General features: G+C 42.8%; 1 protein-coding gene across 1 annotated transcript; it reads left to right on the forward strand.

Moving 5' to 3' along the window:
* The first annotated feature begins 6,894 nt into the window (after positions 1–6,894).
* LOC103107467 (olfactory receptor 8S1-like) lies at positions 6,895–7,824 on the forward strand. Its single transcript, XM_007516265.2, has one exon. It carries the CDS (start codon positions 6,895–6,897, stop codon positions 7,822–7,824), a length of 930 nt encoding a protein of 309 aa, XP_007516327.1.
* The last annotated feature ends 9,923 nt before the right edge of the window (positions 7,825–17,747 follow it).

Below are 17,747 nucleotides of genomic sequence, written 5' to 3' on the forward strand. Positions count from 1 at the left end.
TCATTTTGGAGCTCACACCAGCTGTTGTTTCCAAGTCGACATCTTGACTCTGCCCTCTGGTTACCATTTTTTTTTGCAAGTTTGTTTTACTTATCTATAGTAAAGGCACATGGTAGTTACCCTTCACCTTTTCATATATTTAACTTAGCACAGTCACCTCCAGTTTGATCCATTTTGTTCCAAATGATAAACACTCATAATTTTTTATTGCAGAGTAGTATTATATTGAATGTACATTTCTAAACTTCTTTAATCACCTGAAGTTGGGCATCTGTGTTACATCCATATTTTGAATAATGTGATTTATTCAGTGCAGTCATGAACTGGGGTGCATGTATCATTTTGAATTAGTATTTTCATGTCCTTTGTATGTATGCCTGGGAGTGGTATTGCTGGATTATTATAGTATTTTCATTTTTATTTGTTTAAGGACTCTCCAAACTGTTTTCCAAAGGGGCTGCATTGGGCTGGTATTCGCACCAGTAGGATATCAGTATCCCTTTTTCTCTACACCTTTGCCAACACTTGTCTTTTTTTTTGCTGATGGAAACCATTCTTACAGGTGTGAGATGGTATCTCATTGAGATTTTAATTTTCATGTACCTAATAGTAAGTGATAAAGAACATTTTTTCCTATATCAGTGGGGCATCTGAATGTCTTCTTTAGCAAACTGTAGGAAGGAAGGAAGGGAGGGAGGGAGGAAGGGAGGGAGGGAGGAAGGAAGGAAGGAAACTGTCTATTCAGAACTTCTGTGCACTTTTTCACTAAAGAAAGATGGAGTTTTTTCATATAGCCAATTTATTTACAACATTTTCTTTTTTCACTTTTGCCTCTTGGGTTATCACTGGGGCTCGATGCCCCTAGAGGCTATTTTTTCCTTTTGTTGCCCTTGTCGGTTATCGTTGTTATTATTGTTGTTGTTATTGCTGTCGTTGTTGTTGGATAGGACAGAGAGAAATTGAGAGAGAAGGGCAAGACTGAGAGGGGGAGAGAAAGACAGACACCTGCAGACCTGCTTCACCGCCTATGAAGCAACCCTCCTGCAGGTAGGGAGCCAAGGACTGGAACCAGGATCCTTATACCGGTCCTTGTGCTTTGTGCCACCTGTGCTTAACCCGCTGTGCCACCACCCAGCCTCCTCAAGAACTTTTAAGCACATAATATCATATTCATTGTCCTTCCTGCTTTTATCTTTCAGTTATCTATCCAAGGCAAAAGTGGTTTCTGTGTCGCCATTATGGAATTGCGTTATTCTGTCTGAGGTTAGTGCCTTTGCATGCTCTCCTGTTGCTGTGTACTTTTGTTTCACCAGGAAGAGCTTCCTTCCACACTTCCTGTAATGGAGGTCTACTTTCTACTGATGGTGATTCCTTCATTTGTGCTTGTCTGGGGGCAAATCTACGAGGTGAAATAAAAGTAGGAAAGACCACAGGAGAGCTACTGGAACATGTTTTGCTGGTATATTTTAGCATGAACACCTGTTACTTGTATAATGCTACTTCACTTGAGTAACATTAATAGTAAATGTCAAAAATCAAATAAGTATAAACTCACCTACATATAAGATAATCTGGAGGTTATCTGTGAGTCTCTTTTCAGATCCCAAATATATAGTCTCTGAAGATTCATATGGCCTGGGTGTTCTCAGGGGTAAATTCTGGCTTTCCTCAAAAGTTCCGAATTCCCCTTTCCTACCCTACCTCCCTTCGGTTCCCAGTAGACTATCAGAAAAGCTCATCTAGGAAGTCAAGCTGATAGCTTCAATTCACAAATTGCAAAGGTCACAGAAGATAACCTCTTGTGGCTTTTTAAAAGTACAAGTTGTTGGTAAATGAGTCTAGGATTATGATTCAAGCTGTGGCACCTAGGAATATAGATGATTGAGCAAGTCCCCCGGGCTCCTTGGTTCAGCCTAGACTAGCTGCCCTTCTGATTGGACAGACATCACAGCCCTTTGTTCAGATAGTGCTGTCAGCTAAATATTTAGAGTCCTAGAGTAAGTTCTGTGCAGTACTCAACTAGATTGTGACTCAGATCAAGCTTAGTACAATATGGCACAGATTAATATAATGGTGATATGTCAAGAACTTTATATTTTCAAGACATTTTTCAGATCTTTTCTTCAAAGCCAGATGAGGTAAGAGTACAAATAAGATTCTGAATGTTTCTCTGCAGGTGAAATGATTTGTTGGGAGTGTGGACTTTCCCCACTCTCATCTAGTGTTGCGGAGAGAGAACTATGTCGATTTTCAGAGCTGGGAAGTTTTGATAAATGGTCTTTTAATGAATATCACACTATCTTTGATCTCTTCACTCAGTAACGCAAAGTTCTACAAAAGCATCCCTAACAGAAGTAAAAGGCACAAGAACTCTGATGATTTTGCTACATCCTCCCTCACTCCTTTCTCTTCTTGCTTTCTAAAAAACTAAGTTTCTCTTGGAAGCCTTTTGTCAAACCATGTCTTCATCTTGAAAATCAAACGGTGTTCTCAAACCTTGAGACAGGTCTTTGTATTATTTCTTCCCTAAAATGCTCTGGTCTACTCCTCTGAAATGTCATTCCTACATTCCTGTGTCACACTTAGTCAAACATCTTTTAACATTTTCTGCAATGCTTTCTGATCAGCATTATGAAGTAAAGTCACATCTCATTCTGCAGTGACTGACTTTTCCTTTAGGTAGGATCCATTTCATTCTGTCTAATGAAGTTAATCTCAAATAGCTAAACTAGAATGTTATGCTTTCTCATTTTATTGGCATTTTATGTTAAGAAGCAGCAGAAGGGGCTTCACAGTGTCGTACTAGATTAAGCACACATATTCCTGTGTTCAGAGACCCAGGTTTGAGCCCCCACTGTCCACCTCCAGGGGGCAAGTTTCATGAATGATGAAGCAAGCACTGTAGGTATCTCCCTGCCTCTCCCCCTCTCTGTCTTCCTCTCCCTTTTCAAATTATCTGTCTTATCATAAAAACAAAACAAAAAAAGAAACAAGCAAGGGGGCTGGGTGGTAGCGCAGTGTTTTTTTACATGGTATAAAGCACAGCAGATGTGCTTTGAAGTGGTTCAGGTCCCCAGCTCCCCACCTGCAGGGGGTCGCTTCACAAGCGGTGAAGCAGGTCTGCAGGTGTCTACTTTTCTCTCCCCCTCTCTGTCTTCCCCTTCTCTCTCGATTTCTCTCTGTCCTATCCAACAATAACAATAACAACAATAGGGGCAACAAAAATGGCCTCCAGGAGCAGTGGGTTCCTAGTGCAGGCACCGAGCCCAGCACTAGGGCTTTATTTGCCTCCGAGAACCCTGGAGGCAAATAAAGGAAAAAGTGATGACTGCTGAAAGTGGTAGGTTCGTCATGCATGCACTGACCTCCAGCAATAGCCCTGGTGATCAAACAAACAAATCCAGTAGAAATAAGAAATCATTAATAATGATTTTAGGCACAGTGAAAAAAAAGTTTGGTCTTAATATTTTCTTACTTTAAGGGAGTCTTTCTGAAACTTTATAAATACCCTAAAAAGAAATCTGAGCTTGGGGCCGGGTGGTGGTACATCTGGTTGTGCGCACATATTACAGTGCACAACCACCCAGGTTCAAGCCCCCAGTCCCCACCTGCAGGGGGAAAGCTTCAGGAGTGGTGATGCAGTATTGCGGGTGTGTCTCTGTCTCTCCCCATCTCCATCACCCCCTTCCCTCTTGATTCCTGATTGTCTCTATGAAGATAATTTTTAAAGAAATACTTAAAAGAGAGAGATCTGAGCTCTATGGAAGTTAAGCTCCTAGAGAGAGTCTTTTTCTCCTGTCACTGTAATATATATGTGTGTATATATATGTATATAGCTATATATTCCCTTTTGTTGCCCTTTTTTATTGTTACAGCTATTATTGTTGTTGTTATATGCCATCGTTCTTAGATAGAACAAAGAGAAATGGAGAGAGGAGGGGAAAAGAAAGATAGACACCTGCAGACCTGCTTCACCGCCTGTGAAGTGACTCACTGTAGCTGGGGAGCCGGGGGGTGAGCCGGGATCCTTATGTCGGTCATTGCGCTTTGCGCCACGTGCGCTTAACCCTCTGCACCACCACCTGACTCCCCTGTCACTGTATTTTATGTATGTTTCACTCACCCCTTATTTCACTTGGTTACAAGTATGTAAATTTCTCCATGATTCATAAAATCTTTTGATGGTAATGAGTAGGGGTATATTCAGAGGGAAGAGATACGAAAGGGTTTTCTTTGTACTGCCCTGAAATTGTGTTACAGAGTAGGATAGCTGCCCTTCCATTCCACGGCCTGGGTTCAGTTCTCTACCAGCTAACTGCTTTGCCCGTATCCTCTAGGGACCATGTGATGATCTGAACACCAAAAACTCCATTGGGCATTGTGATCAAATCTAAACTAATGAGTCTGTGCAAGTGAAATGTGCAAATTATGGCTGTTGTTTTCACAATCCACTCCTCATATAACTGGAAATAAAGACACATTAAATGTAAAACAGTAATAGACACGATTCATCTTTTTTATCATTAGAATATTTTTCACTATACATATTAATTTTCAATAAAGTTCTTTTTGATTATTCTCCAATACAGGGTTCTCAAAAATGAATTAATTGCACAAGTTGAATGATTTCCCCCAAATATGAAGAATTTGTCATTGGATCTCAAAGTATTGTTGTCACCCCTTGGTGTTACTATTCAGGCAGGTATGCATCTAGTTACCATCTGGGTTTACGTGTCGTGGATTTCAGAACAAAGCAAGGAAATGCAGGCAATTTTTTAAATGTAAAATTGTAGGTTGAGTTTGCTCCTAGTCTTCCAAAGCTGGCTGGAACACTGACCTGGGTAAAGTCTAGTCGCAAAATTATTAGAAACCATGTAAGCTAGGTGTAAGGAGTCAGAGGTTACCTATTTCAACAAAAGCACTTTTCTGATCAAATGAAAGTAGATATCCCTGCAACAGCACGCTAAGGTTCCAGCCCAGCTAATGACTCTGTACTGAATTTTTCTCATGACGTTTTACTTGATTAAAAAAACCAGTCTCCAAGAAAGGAAAAGACATACATTTCTAACACAATCATTCCTTACCATGCTGACCCAGGACCATGGGTTTTTGTCCTCAGCTGTGCCAGGAACTGGCCTTCGACCCGCATCTTAGCCAGCTCCCCCCAGAACACCTATCAGTTTGTCTCCTTAGTCCTCACCATATAGTCAATCAAACCTGAATTTCAAGGATCCCTCTACCCAGTCACGAACTTCAAAGCTGCAGCTTGTCTCCTCCAGTGTCCCAAAAGAGCAATTCTTGAAACCCAGAACAATGACTTTACCCAGCTATTTACCATGATTTTGCCTAGTCGCAGTCCTTTGCATACCCCCCATTTGATTCCCTATTTAATTCCTTGCACAATCTTGTTCTGTTACTAATTCCCTTTTTAGGCATGCTTTCCTTTCTCAACTCACTTCTTTGCTGCTGTGTATAACTGGAAAAAAGCACAACCCCAGTTAAGACTTAATGCCTGTCTGCTCTACACATGTGCTGAAGCCACTAAATATTAACAGGAGAAAACTAATCGCTGGTTAAAATTGTCTCCAAATCTCAAGTGGACAAATACATCACCAACTGATCTTACTCTACTTTCATTTGATGTGCCTGATCAAATCCTCTTATCACTGCCTCACTGAAAACACACATACAATAGCTAGGTAGGTAGCTAGCTAGCTACGTACTCCATTCATGTCACTTCTTCAGAAATGTTGCAGCCATTGTACAGTTGTACAGCCTCTCATATTCTAGCCACAAGATCTACTAACTTGGCACTACTTAATCCCTCCCCCCTTAGTCCTTCCTTACTTTCCCTTCAAGTTACAGTAAAGCACCCTTGATTCTGCCTATGGATAAAACTCCATTTGTATCATCAAGCACAAGGATCTGGGTTCAAGCCTCTGCTCCCCACCTGCAGAGGGGAGGCTTCATAGTGGTGAAGCAGGTCTGCAGGTCTTTATCTTTTTCTCCCCCTTTCGATCTCCCCTTCCCTCTCAACTTCTCTCTGTCCTGTCAAGTAAAAATAAAATAGAAAGAAAAATAAAAAAAGGAAAAATGGCTGTCTGCCAGGTGCCATGGATTCATAGTGTCAGCATTGAGCCCCAGCGCTAACCCTGGTGCAAAATCAGTCAGTCAATCAATCTCTACTTGTACTCTGAATATCACTTATTTTATCTTACTTGGGAGTTTCATTTCTATTAACTTCTTACTCTTTCATATCAACAAAATCTCTAAAATAAAAAATATGGGTGGAAGATAGATAGCATAATGGTTATGCAAACAGACTCTCATGCCTGAGGCTCCAAGTCCCAGGCTCAATCCGTGTCCCCCACCCACCACCACCACCACAAGCCAGAGCTGGACAGTGTTCTGGTAAAACAAACAAACAGAAAATATCCTCATGTAAATATTGATTTTTAAAAAAAAAAAGCTTTTTTTTTTTTTTAAATAAAAGAGGACTGACAAAATAGCTCACTGGAACTTTGCCAAACAGAAAATCCAGGTTTGAGTTCAGTCCCCACTTCATTGGAAAATGCTTCAGTGCTATGGTGTGCCCACCCTCTGAAAAGCAGTGAAGCCCCAACAATGACCAAAAAAGAAAAATTGAAAGAGGAACCTCTAGAGGCATTAAGTCAATGACTCACCAGGGGCAGTTGATTGAGGAATGATGGCCTATTAACCCAAGAACAGCAAGAGATTAGACTAATCGGTGTCTGAATATGGTTTGCAGTACAGTCCTTAGATCCTTACAAAGAGAAGATGGATTAGGCTGTAGTGCTGGGGCCACGGGGAGGCACCACGGGAGTTCTGATGTCTCTTCTTGCTTGGATCCTCAGGGTAGATCTTTTTATCACTATGGGAAACCACAGCGTGTTCAGCGAGTTCATCCTCGCCGGGCTGTCTGCTGACCCTCACACCCAGGTCCTGCTTTTCATGTTATTTCTGGGGATCTACCTCCTGACCCTGCTGGGGAACCTGGTGATGCTGCTGGTGATCAGGGCTGACTCCCACCTCCACACGCCCATGTACTTTTTTTTGGGACAACTGTCCTTCCTGGACCTCTGCCACTCATCTGTCACAGTCCCGAAGATGCTGGAGAATCTCCTTTCTGAAAGTAAAACCATCTTTGTAGAGAGCTGCCTGACCCAGGCCTTCTTAGTGTTTCTCACAGGGGGCACGGAGGCCTGCCTGCTGGCCGTCATGGCCTATGACCGCTATGTGGCCATCAGCTCCCCTCTGCTTTACGGCCAGAAGATGAGCTCCCAGCTGTGTGTTGGGCTGGTGTGGAGCTCCTGGGGCCTGGCCTTTGCTGATGCCCTCACCAATATCCTCCTTGCCACCCATTTAGACTATTGTAGAGACAAAACTATCCCCCACTTCAGTTGTGAGCTGTCTTCTCTCTTCCCGATTTCTTGCTCTGATACCTCCGTCAATTTCACACTCCTGCTCTGCTCCTCAGCGCTGCATTTCTTTGGAACCTTTATCTTGATTGTCTTCTCTTACGTCCGAATTGTTTCCACCATCCTGAGGATCAGCTCCACCTTGGGCAGAAGCAAGGCCTTCTCCACCTGCTCCTCCCACCTCACCACTGTAATCTTGTTCTACTGCTCTGGCTTTCTCAGCTATCTCTTGCCAACCTCAGACTCCAACATAGAGGTCATCTTCCCTTTACAGTACAGTGTGTTTACTCCCATGCTGAATCCCCTCATCTACAGCCTACAGAACAAGGAGGTAAAGGCAGCCATGAGAAGAATCTTTAGAAGACATGTCAACTCTTACACATAGTAGGCCAGAGGGACAGGGCCATGAGGAAGCTAGACTGTTTTGTTTTGTCTTTTACTTTATTTTATTTGATAATACAGAGAGAAATTGAGAGGGAAAGGAGATGTAGAGGAATAGAGAGAGATGAGAGAGAGAGAGAGAGAAGAGACCTCTTCTTCTTCTTCTAGCATTTGCCCTTCTTCCGTAGCCAGTCAACAGCGTCAGGTTGAGCCTGATGTAAAGTTTCGAGACCTCCTTTGAATCTGGAGAGGTGGCAGTCGTTGACTATGTGGGTCATAGTCTGTCTGTAGCCGCAGGGGCAGTTCGGGTCGTCTCTGGCTCCCCAGCAATGGAACATAGCGGCGCACTGGCCATGGCCTGTTCGATAGCGATTGAGGAGGGCCCAATCATAACGTGCTAGGTCAAAGCCGGGTTGACGCTTGCAGGGGTCTGTGAAGAGACCTCTGCAACACTGCTTCACCACTTGTGAAGCCTCCCCCCGCCCTGCAGTTGAGGACTGGGGGTTTGAACCCACGTCCTTGTGCATGGTAACATATGCACATAACCACATGTGCTACCATCCAGCCCCAAAGCTAGAGCATTCTGCAAAAAAGATGTCTGGTAACTGGAAATTAAGAATAACTTCTTGTACTGGTAACTGGAAATTAAGGATAACTTCTTGTACTTCATACTTTGTGTGCTTAACCCAGTGTGCTGCCGCCCGGCCCCTAAAGGATAACTTCTTGATCAACCATCTTGCCAACTGTTGAAAGATATATATGTGTGTGACTTCATGCATCTCACTGTCTTACTACAGAAAGATGTATATAGCATCTTAATACATGGTTAAGATGACAGAAAGTTCTATTCTTGGGGTTGTCAGTGCTTAGCTTTATTCAGAGGAAGAGAAGTTGGTCAGCCAATCTGTCCAAAGTATTGTTTACAAATGTACATATGTTGTGCTGAAAATTTGTTATTTTTGCCTGCCCAGTACACTTCCTCCAGTAACTACACATTACTCTTGCTGAAAGAAACTAACCTATTGCTCCCGCATCTGTGTAACCCAGTGAGAATTGTCCTATCTCCTTTCATCCCAAAGTAGTCACATGACGGACAAAAGGCTAGTCTTTCTACCCCAGCCTCCTGTGAGACATGGTGCTGGGAGGATCCTTCCCTGGGAGCATTTGACTGGCTATTCAACTGGGGGTGGGACAATAGCTTCTAGATTATTTGATTACATAATGTAATTGATTGCATGACTAAAAAGTTTGAGAGAGAGAGACCAAACCTCCATGCCACTGGAAATTCTAGAGTTACCCTGCTCGCTATGTCTCTTTTTAAAAAAAAATATTTATTTTATTTATTTATTCCCTTTTGTTGCCCTTGTTGTTTTATTGTTGTAGTTATTATTGTTGTTGTCGTTGTTGGATAGGACAGAGAGAAATGGAGAGAGGAGGGGAAGACAGAGAGGGGGAGAGAAAGATAGACACCTGCAGACCTGCTTCACCGCCTGTGAAGCGACTCCCCTGCAGGTGGGGAGCCGGGGTTCGAACCGGGATCCTTATGCCGGTCCTTTACTTTAAGTGTGTTACATATACATTTCTCTTTAATTATCTCAGCAAACTCACCTGTCCTAAGTACTATTATTTCTTCCTGACATGTGAATAACCAAAAAAACAAACAAACAAAAAAAGATTCAGGGAGGTAGAATTTCAAACCAATTATTCTTGAGTTCAGAGACCATGTTCACAAACCCATTCTAGAGTCTGGTGTCCTCTGTCCTTTTTCTTTACCAGTGAAAATCAAACTCAAATTCTATTGGTTGGAACCAAAGACTTGAAATTGGCTTTTGAATTGGTCCTAAAAAGTGAATTATAGGGAGTCAGGCAGTAGTGCAGCGGGTTAAGCACACGTGGCACAAAGCGCAAGGACCGGCGTGAGGATCTGAGTTCAAGTCCCTGGATCCTCACCTGCAGGGAGTCGCTTCACAAGCGGTAAAGCAGGTCTGTAGGTGTCTGTCTTTCTCTCCCCCTCTCTGTCTTCCCCTCCTCTCTCTATTTCTCTCTGTCCTATCCAACAGCGACAACAACAATAATAACTACAACAATAAAACAACAAGGGCAACAAAAAGGGAATAAATGAAAAAAAATTGAGTGTCAGTTTGTAAATATTAAAAAAGAAGTGAATTATAGCTTCCACTTGATTTCTAGGGGAGTGTGTAAGCCTTTTAAGCTGAGGTGTATATGGAGTTACAAAGACAGTGAATCTGTGTTCTCCAGCTGGAGTACATTGACATTCAGTGCACCTCTACACTCTCTGAGAATGATGCTTAGAAACTACTTCTATCGTGTACATATGACACAGTTGTTTCTTTTACTAGTGATATACAAAATTGCAAGATACCACAGCACTCCCACCACCAGGGTTCTGTGTTCCCATTCCCTCCGTTGGAAACTGCAGTGATTCTCCCAAGGCCACAGATACAGGTTGACTTATTTCTATAATGATCTGTATATATGTATTTGCCCCCACCTTTTTTTAATTTTATTTATAAAAAGGAAACACTGACAAAACCATAGGATAAGAGGGGTACAACTCCACACAATTCCCACCACCAGAACTCCGTATCCCACCCCTCTCCCCTGATAGCTTTCCTATTCTTTTTTAATTTAATTTTATTTATTTATTCCCTTTTGTTGCCCTTGTTGTTTTATTGTTGTAGTTATTATTGTTGTTGTCGTTGTTGTATAGGACAGAGAGAAATGGAGAGAGGAGGGGAAGACAGAGAGGAGGAGAGAAAGATAGACACCTGAAGACCTGCTTCACCACCTGTGAAGCAACTCCCCTGCAGGTGGGGAGTCGGGGCTTGAACCAGGATCCTTATGCAGGTCCTTGTGCTTTGTGCCACCTGCGCTTAACCCTCTGCTCTACAGCCCGACTCCCAGCTTTCCTATTCTTTAACCCTCTGGGAGTGTGAACCCAAGGGCATTGTGGGATGCCCCCACCTTTTCTATGGCCCTGCCTTCTCTTTCATTTTAAGTTACAGCTAAATCTATTACTACTTTTGAATGTCTTTCCTTTTTCTCTTTTCTTTCTCTGATTCCTGGTGGAATTGGTTCCTCTTTCCCTAATATTTATTCCCCTCTGGGAGTATGGACCAAAATTCTTTTTGTGATGCAGAAGGTGGGAGTTGTGGCTTCTATAATTGCTTCTCTGCTGGATGTGGGTGTTGGCAGGTTGATCCACACATCAACCTGTTTCTTTCCTTTTAAAAAAATAATTCTTTATTGGAGGATTAATGGTTTGCAGTTGACAGCAAAATATAAAAGTTTGTACATGCATAACATTTCCCAGTTTCTCACATAACCATACAACCCCCACTAGGTCCTCCTCTGCCATCATGTTCTGGGACCTGAACCCTCCCCCCACCCCAGAGTCTTTTACTTTGGTGCAATACACCCCCCCCCAGCCTGTTTCTATCTTTCCTTGGTGGGGCAAGGCTCTAGAAAGGTGAGGTTCCAGGACATATTGGTGAGGTCATCTGCCCAGGGAGTTCAAGATAGAATCATAGTAGCATCTGCAACTTGGTGTCTGAAAGGCAGTTAGTTATGAGGCAGGATAAAATGTTTAATAAATAGGGACCAGGGCAGAAGTATATAGCATAATGGTTATGCAAATAGACTCTCATGCCTGAGGCCCCAAAGTCCCAGGTTCAATCCCCTGCACCATTAGAGCTGAGCTGAGCTGAGCAGTGCTCTGGTTAAAAAAGAAATGGAACCAGAATGTAGGAATAGAGTAGGTGAGAATAGGGATTTTAGGATGAAAAGAAGCTAGGAAGACTATATTAGGTATGTTCCTAGTGGTCCATGACTTTAATGACTTTTGCCTGAGCTTTATAGTTAACATGGAAGTAAGCTAAAAATGTTGTCTGTGAAGATGTAGTAAGCTTGAGAAAAGGGCCAGAAAGCTGGATTAAGGCAGAGAGTAGAAAACTTGAAGAAAATATATAAATACAGAATGCAGTCAATTGTTTACCATATCAATCTGACCCAGGGCTCATATATATTCACATTTAGTGCAGGAGCCTGTATAATATATCATAACTTTTTAAGCCACTCATCTATTGTTGGACACCTGGGTTGCTGCCAGATTTGGACTATTACCAACTGTGCTACTATAAAATAGGTATACATAGATCACCCTGGATGAAATATTATTCATCCATTATAAATGATGAAGTCACCTTCTTCACTTCATCTTAGATGGAGCTTGAATGAATCATGTTAGGTGAAATCAGTCAAAAAGAGAAGCATTAACATAGGATGATTTTATGTATATATAGAACTTAAGAAACAAGAACAGACAAGGGAGACATAAAGTAAAACTTGGACTGGGTTTAGTGTATTGTTCCAAAGCAAAGGACTCTGGGAAAGGAGAGCAAGGAAGGGATTAGGGTCATGGTGCACTGTGGTGGAAAAAGGACCCAATTGGGGATGAAACTCGACGCCTATCATTGTGAGATGAGAAATTTTACCCATGTGTCACCAACTGTACTGTAAACCATTAACCCAGTTAAAAAAAAAAAAACTACTGCTATCATCCAATAGGATAAGGACAAAAATCCTAAGACCCAAGGATAGTTTTAAAGATGGGAATCTGCGGGGAGTCAAGCTGTAGCGCAGCGGGTTAAGCGCAGGTGGCGCAAAGCACAAGGACCGGCATAAGGATCCTGGTTCGAACCCTGGCTCGAACCCCGGCTCCCTACCTGCAGGGGAGTTGCTTCACAGGCGGTGAAGCAGGTCTGCAGGTGTCTATCTTTCTCTCCCCCTCTCTGTCTTCCCCTCCTCTCTCCGTTTCTCTCTGTCCTATCCAACAACGAAGACAACAACAATAATAACTACAACAATAAAAGAGCAAGGGCAACAAAAGGGAATAAATAAATAAAATAAAAAATATTTTTTAAAAAAGATGGGAATCTGGGAACACTAACCTTATTTTTTTATTTTATTTTGTTTATAAAAAGGAAACACTGACAAAACCATAGGATAAGAGGGGTACAACTCCACATAATTCCCACCACCAGATGTCCATATCCCATCCCCTTCCCTGATAGCTTTCCTACTCTTTACCCCTCTGGGAGTATGGACTGTGGGATGCAGAAAGTGGAAGGTCTGGCTTCTGTAATTGCTTCCCTGCTGAACATGGGAACTGACAGGTCAATCCATACTCCCAGCCTGCCTCTCTCAGTATGCTTCATTAACTTTATTTTTTATGACTTAGAGGTGGCATTAATTCAAACTTGTAAGATTATTCTCTACCTTGCTGAACTGTGATTTGTTAAAGTTGATTTATATAGAGCTGTGTAGATGACATTGGGAAATTAATGAAGAAGACTTGAACAGTGTTATCTGGGAAAATTCGATGATTCAGAGAATAACACATCTCCAGACCACTCAAAACTACTATCACCCAAACTCCTCCCCCCTTGATAAAAAGAATTCATGATTTTTCTCATGCCCATCCTTTCTTATGATTCTATTAGTTTCTAGGATTCAAATAGACATGACCTACGGGTAAAACATAGACTGAGAAAAGACAATAGGAGATTCATCATTGGTTTATATTTCTGGAACCAGAAAACACCTAGAATTGTCAAAACCATCTTGAGGAAAATAAACAGAAATGGAAGCATCACACTCCCAGATCTCAAACTATATTATAAGGCCATCATCATCAAAACAGCCTGGTACTGAAACAAAAATAGGCACACAGATGAATGGAACAGAATTGAAATCCCAGAACTAAATCCCCACACCTATGGACATCTAATCTTTGATAAAAGATTAAATGGAGGAAGGTGACTCCCTTTAATAAATGGTGCTGGGAAAACTGGGTTGAAACATGCAGAAGAATGAAACTGAACCACCTTATCTCACCAGAAACAAAAATAAACTCCAAATGGATTAAGAACATGGATGTTAGACCAGAAACTATCAAATATTTAGAGGAAAACATTGGTGGACCACTTTCCCACCTTAAACTCAAGGGCATCTTTGATGAAACAAATCCAACTACAATGAAGACTAAAGCAGAAACAAACCAATGGGACTACATCAAATTGAAAAGCTTCTGCACAGCCAAAGAAACTATCACACAAACAAAGAGACCTCTCACAGAATGGGGAACTTTCTTCTAACCATTCACTTCCTGTTGGTGTCCTACAGACTATGGAAAAGTGATGTCCAGCTTCCACCATGAGTGAAAACCACTACTTCCTCCAATCTTAACCTATGGGGTGTAAAATCCCAGATTCCTTCTAAATTTAGGCTGAATAAAAGATAATTTCTGCTGTGCAGATATCCCTTCAGGCTAGTGCCAGTTCCCACGAGAGTTGGGACATTCTCGGAGCACCTGTTCTGCCATGTTGTCCCCTCAGGCTAGTGCCAGTTCCCGTGAGAGTTAATACGATATTCTTGAAGTGCCCTTCCCAACCAATCCTGTTCTGACTGGTCACTCCCAGTTTTTGCCTTATAAAGTCCTTCTTCTTCTGATCCTCTCTCTCTTGCCCAGTTTTCACCTCAGTGGTTAGACACAGAAAAGAGTGCTGCGCGAGGCGGCCATTTTGGATAGCTCCACGTGGCCCAAACCATTGTGCTCTTACCCAACTCTGAGGTGCCCATGCAAATAAAGAATTGTGTTCCCTCTCCGCTCCGGATCTTCTCTCTCTCTCTCCTCTGCATTGCAGTATGACACCTGGTGCCCAACGTGGGGCCGACCTGCCCAGACGCAGGTAAGTATACAGCCGCTTGACTCTCTGCAGTCTCGTGTTCCTCTCCACCATGGGAGACTTCCCATTTTATGAAGAGGCTTCCCAAACCCTTTACTCTTTTTTAATGGGACAGGTTTTGTATCTCGGAGATGTTTTACTTGGGGCCACACCGTAGATCCTCTTGGCTATGTTTGCAGCCTTCAGGATACATATAGGGCGCCCTGCCAAAAAGTTAAGGGACCATGAGGCTGAGATACAAAAGTTAAGGGATATTGTCTTGGTGCTTACCTGCCCTAAGCCCTCTGCATTTTGCCCCAAGGGTTCCGTTTTGGCAGACACGTGTTCGGCCTCTCTGGCTGCTGCTGCCGCTCCTCAGGCAACTTCCACTTCCGTGGCTCCTCTCCCCACTGCTATATCGTTATCAAAGAAAATCCACACCTTCCCAGTAAATGTAGCCCCCAATAGACAAAACCCTCAGGTGTGGCATCCATACTCCTCCAAAGAACTTAGAGAACTCCGACAAGCAGTTAAGGAGGACGGAATTCATGCTTCTTGGACCAAGTCCATTTTACGAGGCTTTCTCCAGCACCTTAATACCCCCCAAGATTGGAGGGATGTAGCTTGTGCTACACTCTCAGACCCCCTCTACCTGCAATGGTAGGCATATTTTCATGATGAATGCTCAAAGCAATCCCAGAGAAATAGAATCAGCTGGAGTGGAATTTTGGTGCACTGTTTGGAGCGGGAGAGTTTGAAACCAGAATTCAGCAGGCAGAAGCCAAGTTTCCAGCTGGTTATTTTGAACAGATATGCATCTGTACATCACAAGCATGGGAGAGGTTAACCCCACCCACAGGAGCGGCCTCAGTCCCCATTCTCTCCCTTCACCAAGAAACCGATGGATCCCTAGCTAAATTCATTGCCAGAGTGCGGTCAAGCTTAGAGAGAAAGATTTATAATCCTGAATCCCATTTTCTCCTCCTGCGTTCTATTGTCTGGGATGGAATGCTACCGGAATTCCATCAGGCATTCCTCAGTCTTAAACACGAACACCCAGATAATTGGATTTTAGCGACACAGGAACTTAGACCAGGCTGTTATGGGGCACCCATTATGACACAGGCTTATGCAGCTACCCCACATAAGCAAAAGGGGGCTTGCCTTCAATGCAGTCACCAAGGGCATTGGTGTAACCAATGTCCAGATAAGCCACGACCCTGCCTCTATTCAAGACAACCACGCTTCCAGTCAGGGCAACCCCACCTCCAGTCAGGGAGCCAGAGGCCATGAACACCTTATCCTAGATGCCAGAAAGGTTTTCATTGGAGGAGGGATTGTTGGTCCAAGTTTCATAAAAATGGCATGCCCCTGAATGGTACAAATTCAGAGCCTGAGATTTTGTGGACCACTCCTGTTTTAGAACAAGGTCACCCTACTATGACAGTAAGGATTGGTAATATTACTTTTAAGTATTTGATTGACACAAGGGCAGAAAAGACGATTTTAAGGCAAGCAGAGGTTCCCCAGAGTTGGGAACTCCTCCCAGGACCCCATTTACATGGTATTGGAGGGTTGACCTAAGCCTTTCTCACACGAGATTCGCTTATGTGGGAAGACCCAGAAGGGACTACTGGACACTTCTGTCCTTTGGTAGCTGATATTAGCACCAACCTACTGGGCAGGGATCTTCTGGAATCTCTTGATGTTTTAATATCCACAGATGCCTTTGCAGAGGGCAGCACCTGCTCCTGCGAGACTTCTAGATCTAACCAGCATCCCCAATACTAACTGCCACTGTTTGTAACCAAACTCCCTGCTTAGATTGGCTTTCTAACGAGCCTGTCTGGGTGGAACAGTGGCCTTTGCCTAGAGAGAAGCTAGAAATTTTAAAAGAGTTCATCTGAGAGCAGTTGTCCTTGGGACACATTCATCATTCCCAAAGCCCATGGAATACTCCTGTCTTTGTGATTAAAAAGTGCTTGGGAAAATGGTGCCTCCTCCAAGACCTCCATGCAGTTAATAAAACCATGCAGGTCTGGAGCTCCCCTCAAAGGGGTTTGCCTCTTGCTTCTGCAATTCCCACAGGAATTCCAATCATAGCTATTGATATACAGGATTGTTTTTTCTCTATTCCCTTGCACCCACAAGATTGTAAACATTTTGCCTTCTCTGTTTCTTCTATTAATAACGCCAGCCCTGCCGATAGATATGAATAGGTGGTACTACCCCAGGGCACGGCCAATAGTCCTACAATTTGTCAAGAGGTTGTTAAATCTGCCCTTTTTCCATATATTCGTAAGGGTCTTAAGGTTCTTAATTATATGGATGACGTCTTAATATGGGGAGAATTAGATACAGATCTCTATGCCCTACGTGACTTTCTTATTCCTGCCTTAAAGAAAAGCAGCCTTAATGTAGCTCCTGAGAAGGTACAGTTAATTCCTCCAATATCTTTCTTAGGTTCAGAGATTTCTCTAATGCAGATTCATCCCTTAAAACCTTGTGTCACTTTTCCTTCTAATCTCACTCTTGCTTCTTTACAAAGTTTTCTTGGAAATTTAAGTTGGCTTAGGCAATATCTTTGTCTGCCTACTAGCTGCCTCCAACCACTGTTTGACCTGTTAAAAGGAAAAAAACAGCCCTCCTCAAAACGTATGTTAACTCCCAAAGCCTCCTTGGCACTGGAAAGGGTTAACCATCCCCTCCAAGACATGCACCTTGTTAGATTCTCCCCCTCCTCTTCAGTAAACCTTCTAATCTTTAACTCCAGTAGTGGAGGCACTGTGGCAGAACCATGGGGTTCTCGAGTGGCTTCATACGCCAGTAGGCAGAGCTCCAAGACTCCTTACCAAGATAGATGAATTAGCATTCATGGTTCACCAAGGAAGAAATAGACCAGTGCAGGTCTTAGGAAAGGAACCGGATTCAATTATTCTTCCGTTTTTTTCTCACAGATACAGAGTGGTTCATATGCCACCATTCTCATTTTTCTATAAGTTTAGTGGGGTTTCCAGGATAAATAGATAACCATTTTCCTTCTAGTAAATTGATAGCTTCTTTACCTCTTTTGCCTCTACTAGTACCTAAACTTTTCTCTCAAGATGCCATCCCCTCTGCTCCTACAGTCTTCACTGATGGTAGACAAAAGGAAGCTGCTGCCCTTATATATTATCCAGAC

Source organism: Erinaceus europaeus, chromosome 7, assembly GCF_950295315.1.
Source record: "Erinaceus europaeus chromosome 7, mEriEur2.1, whole genome shotgun sequence".
Classification (NCBI taxonomy): Eukaryota; Metazoa; Chordata; class Mammalia; order Eulipotyphla; family Erinaceidae; genus Erinaceus; species Erinaceus europaeus.

Coding starts and splice junctions, on each gene's coding strand:
- LOC103107467 (XM_007516265.2), top strand. CDS start 6,895: ATGGGAAACCACAGCGTGTTCAGCGAGTTCATCCTCGCCGGGCTGTCT.